This window comes from Diabrotica undecimpunctata, chromosome 9 (assembly GCF_040954645.1).
Source record: "Diabrotica undecimpunctata isolate CICGRU chromosome 9, icDiaUnde3, whole genome shotgun sequence".
In the NCBI taxonomy this organism is placed as follows: domain Eukaryota; kingdom Metazoa; phylum Arthropoda; class Insecta; order Coleoptera; family Chrysomelidae; genus Diabrotica; species Diabrotica undecimpunctata.
Genome location: NC_092811.1, coordinates 78,957,762 through 78,970,220, shown reverse-complemented (window position 1 = coordinate 78,970,220; position 12,459 = coordinate 78,957,762). Strand labels below are relative to the sequence as shown.

General features: G+C 34.5%; 1 protein-coding gene across 2 annotated transcripts in view; it reads right to left on the bottom strand.

Annotated features, from left to right (window-relative positions):
• Nucleotides 1-12,459, bottom strand: part of Picot (putative inorganic phosphate cotransporter protein picot) — a 218,289-nt gene that overhangs the window by 160,173 nt on the left and 45,657 nt on the right. The window contains exon 1 of one of the 2 annotated variants that reach the window (XM_072543633.1): nt 4,260-4,326. The exons of the other annotated variant lie outside the window; for it this stretch is intronic. Within the exon in view, the coding sequence (XP_072399734.1) occupies nt 4,260-4,311 (52 nt within the window). The 5' untranslated portion in view covers nt 4,312-4,326. Of the gene's footprint in view, nt 1-4,259; nt 4,327-12,459 lie in introns of those variants that run through there. 2 annotated transcript variants of the gene reach the window in all.

The window sequence follows — 12,459 nt, the reverse complement described above, 5'->3', positions numbered from 1 at the left end:
CTGTCTTTATTCTCATTACATGACCAGCCCATCAAATCTTTGAAGTTGAACGAATTTTGAGATCAGTGTCACTTTGAACAGTTGGTACAGTTCATGGTTGTACCTGTATCTCCATACCCCTTTTTTGTTATTAGGTCCAAATATCATCCTTGGGACTTTTCTTTCAAAGAATTCTACCTTTTTTTTATTTTTTGTCATCACCCATGTTTCGCACCCATAACATACTACTGTTTTAATAATAGTGTTGTATTTATACTGTTTTTTCTTTGAATTTCTCTTGTTTTTTTAATATCTATTTCTAGTCCTGTCTCTTCTGCCCCTGTTTTTAATTGGGAACATATTTCTGTCGTCTCTTCCGTTATGCGAGACATAATGCTGATATCATCGGTATAGACGACAATCGGTATTGATTTATTTGATAGAAGATTAGCTCTTGTTATATTCGATTGTCTTATCACATATTAGAGAGTTAAGTTGAATAGTGTCGGGGCCAGCCCGTCTCCTTGCTTTAATCCCTTGAGTTTTAAAAAAATTTTCAGTGTATTCACATTTTGTATTCTGATAGTTCCTGTTGACGGGAATCCATTGTTGCTTTTGCTAGTCGGATGTATTTTTGGAGATATTAAAGCTATGAAATATTAGATATAACTTGTTTATTAATTAGGTCGTAGGCCTGTCTGAAATCTATGAATAAATTGTGGACGTCAATTTGCATTCCCACAATTTGTTTAGAATAAGAAGCCATGAACCTACTTAGAAGTTAAATGCCAGTTCAAAGAGGCTATCTTGTCTTTCTGATTATACAATCGATTGTTCAAAATATTAAGTGTGTCTGTTTTGTTTATAGTTGGCCACAGGGGAATATAATCCTTCTCTAAAGTATAATATTTTGGAAAATAGCTGGTCTTTGTTGAATATTGTGATATGTTTAATTTATCTGTAGCGTTTAACTATTGTAAAACAGAATATGATACAAAGTCATAGAGAGGATGTAAAGTTGATGCTCTTAAATTGTGATAACCCGTTTTGTAAACGAAACTGGAGACCAAAACAATGAAATAAAAAGACGTATCAAAATTGCCAGGGCCACCTTCGTAAAGATGAGGAAATTCTTTTGCAACAGAGATATAAGCATCCCTCTCCGATTAAGAATGCTAACGGGCTACGTATTTAACACGCTATTGTACGGTGTAGACGCCTGGACTCTCAAGCAGAACAACATAAATAATATTGAAAGTTTCGAGATATGGTGCTACCGTCGAATGCTGACGATAAGTTGGGTTGAAAGAGTCACAAACTTTGAGGTAATGCGAAGGATAGGAAAAGACCCAAAAACTTTGTCAACGATCAAACGAAGAAAACTCGAATATTTGGGTCACCTGATGAGAGGACATAAATACGAATTACTTCAAAATATAATGCAAGGGAAAATAGAGGGAAAACGGAATCCAGGCCGTAGAAGAATGTCATAGTTGCATCATTTGAGAGAGTGGTTTGGCTGTACAACTAATGAATTATTGATGATTTCCAATCTCCGATAGGAGTGGCGCAAGAAGAAGAAGGAGTGTAAACTTTTGCGCTGGTAAGACGTGACTTCGTAGCGTTTCCTTAACTACTGATGAATTGAATAATCGGAAGAACGATATGAACTCTAGTGTACGTCCGCTTCAACATCACTTTTGATATATGAAGCAGTTGTAGACAAAAAAAGAATAGGAATAAAAAATTCCGGAACATGACGAATAAATCTCTTTAATATTGTCACAGATACTTATTTTGACTTACCCCATATAATGGTAACATCTCTTGCTATTCTAGACTATTCCAGATTATTCTAGTAAATAACGATTTCCCTATTTAAAGAGCGCTGCTGTTAGTTTTAGTTAGTTGATAAGGGAATAATATCGTACTGCTCAAAAACTTTAAACAAATACTTTATATAAATTAGAACCGCTCGTTTTATTATTTAGACACCCTACAATACCAATGTACCTTTATTTTAAATACATAAAAATACTTTATAAATATTGTACATAATAAATGTTTTATACAAACATTCAGTTTCAATTTAAAAGTTAAAGTTCTAAGTGTCGTTCAATATTAATAGTTTACTTCAATTAAAAAAACACAATACCATTCCTTCTGTTCCCTTTTTGGCCAACGACTCTCATTTTAATTCTTGTGGTGGTACCCATTCTAAATATTTCAGGGCCACCCCTTTTCTTTCGTCTTTTTCTTCGAGTGCCTTCTCCCATCCAAGATCGGTAACAATTTTGGCAAATTCTTTTCTGATTTGGGTTTTTCTCAGCAAATCGTTCGAGCTCAAGCGCGTCCAATCTCATAGGTTTTTAAGTCTGGAGCATTTTTAACCAGTCTCTTTTCAATAGATAAGGAAACCAGTTACCGTTGATAAAAGTTAGAATGATTTTTTCGTCTTCATTGTTTCTCTAATGACATAATTTCTGGTATGCTCTAGTCTAGATTTAAAATAAAATCGAGTAATCGTAAAACTACGAGTATAACAGAGAGCCTTTTCTCAAAAAATTTTTTTTTCAAACTTCTGCACCTTATGTTATGATATTTATTTCGTAGTATATAGCTATCATTATTATACTATAATGACATTATTTATCTTTTATTTACAAACATTAATTAAACCCGTAATAAGTAAAATTGCTTGCTTAATTATCCACACTCAAGTATTTCCTAGCAGTATACTATTTCCTAGTTTTAACAAGAACATATAATTTAGTATAAAATAATAAAATTAAAGAGTTTAAATATTTGAAAATCATTTAGGATTGCTGTATTCTAACGACTTTGTTAAAATATATTGCTTCCTGTTATTTCGTAAAATTGTTAAACTGGTTATCTCATTTATTATGTTTTAAGTGCTGAGAATTTGGCTTCTCTTTTGTATTTTGGGTCAAAAATATAAAAACAAGTGTATGGTTTCGTATTACCGTGACAATTAACTTAAATTATCGCCACTCAAAATCGCAATACAATAGAGTGATTTATTGGTGTACCCTCTTGGTATACAGACCACACGTAAGAGTTAGAGGGTTCTTTTCTGACCGTATTAAGTCTCAAATCACTTCATCCCAAGACAGCGAACCAAACGGACCTAGTGTGATCGGGTCTGGTCCTATCGAGCAACGGCGGGCGTCCCGACGTGGTACCAACGAGATTTCCCTGGCTAGGAATACGACTTCAATATTTCAAAGGGTACGTCCGTGTTCTTTGTATAGACAACAATAATGAGTATGGCTAGTTAATTTCGTAATTTATTCACAGTTGTATTGGCTATTTTTCGCTAATTTATTAACAAACAAAATATTGCATTTTTTTCTTCATTATTATTTATCTAATATCATTTAACCAGCGACCTCTTAAGTTTTATAATAAACACTAAGTCATAATTTATGAATGTGGAAGAAAATTGAGAATACAATATTTAACCGATTATACATAAATTTTTTTATAAAAGTCGGTCAAGTCGTTTCCAATGAGTATGACAACTAATTCGGCGACACTAATATGGCTTTTACAAAATAAGAGGTTGGTAGTAGAAAGGTGAAAATTAATGGTTGTAAGTATTGTTTTAAGCGCCATCATAAAAAAATAAAAACAAAATTCTACACAAAAAATTTAAAAAAATGTTTGGGTAGACCACCTTTATCATCTAGGGATATAAAGAATATATGGCTATTTAAAATAGGGGTTGGTGGTACAAGGGCTAAAATTTAGGGCTGTATGTATTTTTCAATGCCACCAGCATAAAAAAATAAAAATGAAAAATTTGTCCAAAAAATAAAAAAAAAAGGTGTTTATGGTGAACCACCCTTATCCCTTAGAACGAGCAGAAATATTGGCTTAAAAGTAATGTTATATAGTGATCTGAAGTTAGTTCCAAGCAACAGTAGATAACACAGAGATCAAGCAATTATAAACCTACACAAGATGAAACTAAAGGTCGTAAATATTGTTGCTCTGTTATATTTTATTTATTAGATTTTAACTTTTTTATAACTTGTTTGGTATATGAGTTGAGACTGTTCCAGATTTTTGAAAAATTATTATCTGGGCTATTTTTTCATCATTTGGAAGTTATTGGTGTTGTTTTTATATAAATTTAAGGAATTGTTTTAATATCTTAATATCGTTAATGTGTTAATCTTATAGTGTTTGAAATGAAAGTGTTTGGAATGCAGTATCCAAGTATCGCTACAAGTTTATATTATTGAACTAATGCTTACCTTCTGGAATGAAGTATCTCTTAAAGCTCTCCCATAAACGTAAACCCACCATTTTACAATGAATGACACGAAATCACAAAACAAACTATTTAACGCAGGTTCTTAACTTATCACCATGTAATTAGATGGAAAATTTTTTAAGTATACTGGTAAAAAACCGTCGCTATAATTACAAAATGCACAATTCTACGAGCGCAATGTTTAAGTTCCGTAATGTAAATGCTGGTTGCTCCGTTGCTCCGACAAATACTTCGACCACATCGAAGCCTAAACAATGACACATAGAAACAATGTTGATAGTGAGTAGTACTGTCAGAGTTTTGTGCATTGTTTACATGTAAAAAGCATAATAATGATATATTCAAATGATGAGTTAGGAAAGACTTACAGTACAGATGATAACAATAGTACTTGAGATATAGTAAATGTAAAAACTATATAGCTTGATTAGTCATTTTTTATTTAGTAATTTTTGTTATTGGTTGTTCTTCCTTTAACAAATCTCTTGGATATTGGATTTTTGTATTAACACATTTCAAGTTTTGGAGAGGTATATGGAAATCCATGTATCTACACCTGTCTCTTATCATCATTATTTATCCAAAGCCTTCCTTATACTTATCTTTACCGTTTTCTTTTATACTAGTGTATGATTTCCACAGTATTGATTTTTCTGCCCAGTTTGCCCCAACTATAATCTTTGGATTCCATAAATTCCATCTTTTTTCTGATCCATTTAATTCGTATGGTCTTAGTCCGTCCAGCACAAAATTGTTTATTTAAAATCCAAACCAATATACCTTGAGTTATCATCCCTAAATATTAATATCCATGAAAGCTGACTCCTGGGTATGAGATCTCCATCCAGACACTTAGCTTAATGTAGCATGCGCAGCAGCTATTCAATGTTGATGCGATTTCACGTAAATTTAGTCTTTGGTCTGCCAAGGACTAGTTGCGGTCTTATTTGAGCAATAATCACTCATATATCCAATCACGAAAAATTATTAAATATCATCCTTTGTCCCAAGCTTAAGAGGAAAGGTAAGTCAAAAATTTATTCGCTAATGAAAAAAACGATGATGATCAGGATATTTTTCGGCTTGATCGTACAGCAGCCAGAAATATTGTTACGCATGTACCAGGCCTCAACAGTAAGGCCAAGATATATACTTCAGTCCCGTAAAAAAGCCTTCAACTGATGAACTTTGGTCCGTATAATTTGGGAATGGAATATTTCGTGCAACGATGTCGCAGCAGGAGTTTGAATTTCCAACTACATGCCTTTGGTTTAATAATAAAGAAACAAGAGCAATAAGAAAAAGTTAATAAATAATAAAAGGCAGACACATTAATTCAGAGAGTGAAAATAAAATGATTGATTTGATTCTTCTTGTGCATTCAATAGTGATTAGACAGTCTCTGGAAATCATAAACTATTTAGTTTACTTCTTTCTTAAAATTATTGGGTATCTCACGGTCTCTACATTATTAAAATCTTATCTATATAAGATCTGATCTGACTGGAAACTTTAACTTCTTTTGATTAATACTGTATACAGTCTATCCAGAGGAGATAAGACTCTAATTATCCTTTAGTTATTTCATTTTTTTTTTGTGTTTTCTGTTTGAAAAATAAATTTTTATACACCTCCATAAAACCAGCTGTATTGTATAGCAGTTAATATTCGACAGTTAAGAAGAAGGAAGAACAGCAAACACATGTTGTAAAATTAAAAATTCTTAGATAGGCTGATAAGTGGAACGATAAAAAAGATAAAATTAAAAATGAAATGAACATGGGTCACTAATTCTAACATCTAACTAATTTTAACATCCAAAACTAAGAAGAATGACCTTTTTTGTTTCGGAAAACGTGTACGAACTTACGCGAAAAATTCCCAAAAAAATTTACACTTAATAAAATGTTGTAATTTATTATTAAAATAGTTAATTTTTAAATTTATTGTGTACTATTGTTATAGAATTTTATTAAATGTCAATATTTACTGGAAATTTTTCGCGTAAGTACGTATAAGTGCGACAGAGACGCACCGTATAGAGCGGAGCGCCTCCGCCGCGGCGACATCGAGTGGACACGCATAATTAACCACTAAACAACAACGGCTCAAATTGAAAAAAGCTCCGATTTTTCTTCAGAATCTTGAAACTGAATGTTCAAACTGCAGTTTATGCACTTGACAACCTTAAAAATAATAATTTACATGTGAGTTTTCAATCCTCGAAAATGCGTATCTTCGCATTTTTCAGATTTTAAATGGCTTATCACACGAAAATTCTTAACTTTAAAGTAAAATGATAAGAAATCTTTTTTGTTTAAAATGACACAAATAACCGACAAAAATGATTTTTTTTCGGTGCCAAAAAGGTGATTTTTGGAATCTGTTTAAAAACATTGTTTAAACAATTTCAGCCCACAAATTTCGCCGAACACCGATCAGATTTTTTTTAAAGGGGACATCTTTAAACATGAATCCACAAAGAAATCAAATAAGAAATATTTTTCCTACGCAAGGGGTCTCACAACATGGACTAATTATGGTACATTCAACGTCAAAATTATAATCATCAAATAAAAAACTTACCGCATAATTTGTTTGAAACTTGATATTACAACGGCGTTGGTCTCAAAGGTATCGGGTGCGAAGGGTGACCTTGTCTTCTAGAGTTTTATGTCAATAAAAATCGTAAATAACAATTAACAAAAACCAGATACCTTATCAACAATCTCCGTTGTAATATTCGTGATCAGAAACTCCAAAACCTCCGAGTAAAGACTTTGGACTAATTTCGAATAAAAATAATATAAAACTCTAGGACGCGAGGTCCACACTGGGCTCTAAGTAGCTCGAGGATCATCACCGTCATAATATTCGTGTTCAGCGACCTTGAAACCGTCCAAGTCATCGCTTTGGACTGATTTGTAATAAAAGAAACATAAACCTCCAGACGATGAAGTCCACCCTGGACACCAAGTAGCTATCGAGGACCATCGCTGTTATCATGTTCGTATTCAGCGATCCCGATAACTCCCTAGTAACAAAATTGAACTCATTCTTGTTAATATTTACTAAGTTGCAAATTTTTTATTTTCTATGTACTTTGGAAATGCATTTTTCTTATGCACAAAATGCAAATTTCATTTTACCACCATGAATTTTTTTTTCGAAAACTCTTCTTTTCTAACAAATCGAATGCAAAAAGTTTCACAGCGATTTTGTTTTTATTGTAGGTTTCGTGCTTTGTTTCCTCGCCTATAAGTGTCTTCAAGTATACTGCTTTTAAAATTATCTAAGGAACCTTAACTTTTGTTAAAAAAAAAATATGGCAATTTTAGTTCTTCAAAATAACTCTAATGAGAAATGCTGTCATGTTGTTGTACTTGTCAGCATTAAATAATACAAACGCCTAAATTATTTCTACGTACGTGTTAATGAAACCACTTATTTGTCAGAAAGTTATATTGCTCATTATTTAATAATTGGTGTGGTTAGCGACCAGATTTTACTAAAATCTTATTTTAATTTCATGTAATCAAATAACAAAAAACCACTATACCAATATTACGTTTTTACAAAAAGAATTAGCATATTTTTCTTTCTGTGGCTATTCCTAGTCACAAATTATTACTTCTTTTAGCTAGTTTAAATCGTTAGTTGTTTGGCACATGTACAAAACAGGATTGCAGTTGAAGTAAGAAATAAGTTTCTGCTTGTAAACATTCTAGCATATCAGAACAAAGATGAAAATTGATTGATGTAATGAGCACAGTTGGTATATTAAATGACAGTAGCATATATTTTAATTTAATACTTACAAAGAAACAACTACTCCCAACCTTGGAGGCTGTGGTTGAATACGAATGAGCAAAAACTATATGGTTTTAATGTTTCTTGCGATCTTTCGGTATTTTTTTGGTCGGTATAGTGCAAAAGGATTTATGCTGTAACCGTTTCAAAAGTTACTTACATACATACATTATTATTCTTATGGTATTCGTGGAATAAGTCATAGATGAAAGACTCTACACTTCCGAACAAACGATAACATTTTTTTGTGCTTCATTATGTGTCAGAAAACACATTTGTGTTTGATAGTAATGTTAGTGTGAGCCTAAGGTCTCCTAACAATTACACAGTAAATTATTATTTTTTGTGTCTTAGTGACAATCCTGAATTCCAAATTCAATCCTTTAATGTTATAGCTGGCAGTAGTTTTTGATTTACCCTTTTTTCAACGTTAAATTTTGTTTCCCTGTTTCTTAGTGTGTAGAGATCCATGTTGTCTATTTTGGCTCTGTTTAAATATTATTAGTTAACAAAGCTTAAAAAAGCAAGATTTTGTGCTCTTGGTTAGAGGTAAAATATCGCCCCTTAAGCAAAAAGAGTTTTTTTAACATGCTGTAAAGCTCTGTGTAAATAAAACATAATCACAACGCGTGCCCTCTGATCGTTCAAACACATAAGAGGGACCAGGAATAGGGGTTACTGGTTCAAACATCAGACTGAAGAAAATAGGAAAGCCAAAAGGAATTCATGGATCGAGTTTTGCGAGGAGATTACAGATATCCCGGCATGTTCTCGAATCCATAAAGTCCTGGCAAAGGATGGTGCTACAACCAAAGAAGTAGGTTTCCTAAAGAAAGCTAATGGCAAATTTACGGATACCAAAGAGGAAAGTCTTAGAGAACTAATGAACACGCACTTTCCGGGCTTAACAATTCTGGATGATGCCGATAGGCAAACCAACATAGACCAAAGGCTCACTAGACCAAGGTCTACAGATTGGAAAATAGCCACAGCAATCACAAGACCAAACAGAATTAAATGGGCTATAAATAAGTTTCGGCCATATAAGTCTCCAGGGACAGATGGCGTATATCGAATACTGTTGCATATGGGATTAGAGGTATTGATACCACACCTATGCAAGCTCCTCAAAGCCACTTTAGCATGGGGGATCGTACCGGAAATATGGCAAAAGGTTAAAGTCATATACTTGCCTAAGGTAGGTAAAGTGTCAGACCTAACACCAAAGTCATATAGACCGATAAGTCTATCTTCTTTTCTATTAAAAACGCTGGAAAGGCTTCTTGAAAGGTACATCAGAGACGAAGTGCTAAAAGATAATCCTCTAAGCAATCGTCAATATGCATACCAACCTGGTAAATCTACGGACTCTGCGTTGGATGATCTAAATAGGCTTATCTCAAAGTCAATGGAAAACAAAGAGATAGCAATGGCCGCTTTTTTAGATATAGAAGGAGCATTTAATAATGTTACCACCAGCTCTTTGATCAAGGCTATGAGTAGACGAGGCGCACCTGCGGTAATATGCAGATGGATAAAGGCATCCCTGGAGAATAGGACAGTAATGTCCACTCTGGGTAAAGCAACCATCAAAGCAAAAGTAGGTGGAGGCTGTCCACAAGGAGGAGTTCTGTCCCCTCTACTTTGGGCAACCTTGGTAGATGATCTCCTCAGAAATCTGTCCACAGAAGGCTTTTATTGTCTAGGATATGCTGACGATATAGCAATCGTTGTCAGGGGCAGGTTTGCTCAGGTAGTGTCTGAGAGAATGCAAGCAGCCCTAAATATAGTTGACGACTGGTGTAAACAACAGAGACTGATAGTCAATGCTCAGAAAACACAAATTGCCAACTTCACCAAAAAAACAGCACTACAAGGCCTAAAACCACCGGTGCTGGGAAGAACAGAGATTTCATTTGCCAAAGAAACAAAATACCTTGGGGTATATTTTGATCATAGGCTTACATGGAATACTCACATTCTAAAAACCACACAGAAAGCTACTATGTCCTTGGGCATATGTAGAAGAATGTGCGGTAAGAATTGGGGACTTAACCCCAAAATAACTCTATGGTTATATACAAGGGTTATTAGACCCATGATAACCTATGGCTCTGTGACGTGGTGGACAAAGACGCAGCAAGTGGGAGCAATAAGGCTGCTAGGTAATACACAAAGGCTAGCATGCTTGTGTATTACGGGGGCCTTAAAAACAACTCCTACTGCATCGCTGGAAGTCCTGTTGAATCTACCACCACTTCATATCTTTATACAGGGCGAAGCCAGATCCGTGATGCACAGATTAATCCATAGTCAGCGACATATAAGCCAGATGCATGGTACTGACAACAGAAAGCTAATCGAGGAGCTAAAAGCCGATATTGTGATAAGGAAACCTATCGATGCAACAGTTACGAGATATAGCTTTAACAATAAGTTCACAATTTAGATACCAGGCAGGGAAGACTGGAATAAAGGTGTACCCATACAAGCTGCTGCTACCTGGTACACGGATGGCTCAAAAACATCGGAGGGTGTGGGAGCCGGCATAGTAGGGACAAATCAAGGGATAGATTTCCCGGTAAGTCTATCTAAGGATGTGACAGTTTTCCAGGCGGAAATAACTGCAATCCATCACTGCGTGGAAGAAATAGAAAGGCAGGAAAGAACGTTGTGTTCAGTTGCCATCTTCACAGATAGTCAGGCAGCGCTTACGGCACTCAATTCTGTAGAGGGATTGCGTGTGTGCCCTAAATAAACTAGGAGACCGTAGCAAGGTTACGGTAGCCTGGGTACCGGGGCACGAGGGTCATAAGGGCAATGAAAAAGCAGATGAAATGGCCAAACATGGCTCATCATTGCCATTAATTGGACCGGAACCCTTCTGCGGAGTTGCTAAATCAGTAACAAGAACGGCTACAAGGAAGTGGGTAGCTCACAAATCTCTGTAATGGTGGAGGAATTCACCAGGACAAAGACAGGCGAAACAGTTCATTTCAGAACATTCGCCAAAATTTACGGCAGACCTAATAAGCAAAGACAGGAAAACAGTCAAGGTCATAGTAGGTCTTCTAACAGGGCACTGTAAGCTGAATAGGCACTTGAAGCTGATGGGATTATCAGATGATGACCTGTGCAGATTCTGTCACCTCGAAGAAGAAACAGCAGAGCACATTTTATGTCAGTGTGACAGTCTGGCAAATGTGCGGTTCTTTGCATTAGGAGAAGAAAATCCACCGGCAAATAGCTACATGGAAGGTACAGTCTCGAGGCTACTAGACTTTATAAAAAGGGTCAGGCTACAAAATGTTATCTAGGACTAGAGGACCACAATAGATCTGAAAAGGTCGCAGTGGAATAGGCCGAAAGGCCACCTCTCTTAATCAAATCTAATCTAACATCAGACTGATAGCCTTCGGAAATATTTCAAGCAGAACTGCTATTAATTGATTTTTGTACTTAAGAGTGGCCTGAAAAAAAACTTTAATTCAGCCTAAATATTTATTTCCTCAGTTAAACTTCAATAAATGCTTTAAATCTACAAATTATGAGTCAATAATAGTTTGGAACTCCTTTAAACAACTGGCAAGGTGCAACAAAGTAACCTTACTTTGAGTGCCAGTGTATATATGTCTTGTTGGTAATAAAATTAGACTTACTGTCGCCTAGTTCGCCTGGCTATCTGACCCACGCGCGACGCTTTTCATAATATACGGGTATAAACAATTTTTGATACTTAGCCCCATTTTCTGACTCTTTCAATATATCATTCTAAATAGACAGATAGATAAATTAAAATTACACAGATTATGAAGAATTAATTAATTATAAAGGGAAAGTAATATGTATATATAACTAAAAAACATTTCTTCTTCTTTCTGTTTTTATGGCTTCCACGCCGTGGTGATACGCGAGCTCAATTTAGTGGTGACCATGAAGAAGTCTGGTTCTAAAACAACTCAAGGCCACTAACTTGTGTCAAATAGTTTTGTAAAAATCCATTAATACAAGATTATGTTAGTAAACACAACAAAAAGTAATGGTGTATAGAGAAGGTGAAAGACAGACACAAATAAGATACATCAAAAAAGGATTTGGAATAATAATAAGATTAATTAACATTGAGCATTTTCGATTATACATTTAATTTATTAATTGAAAGAAAGTTTATTAAGATGCTGAGTAATCCTTCAGTAAATTTATTTAAAATGGAATTATAGTAGTAGTAGTAGTAATGATCCTTATTGGGCATTCAAAAAATATATCATTTAGTTCTGTATATATATTCACATGGGTTGTCCGCCAAATTCAGTCTGAAAAGATGTTGATTTTATTAACAATGACCTGTCTGCATTCTTTTGATAGTTGTA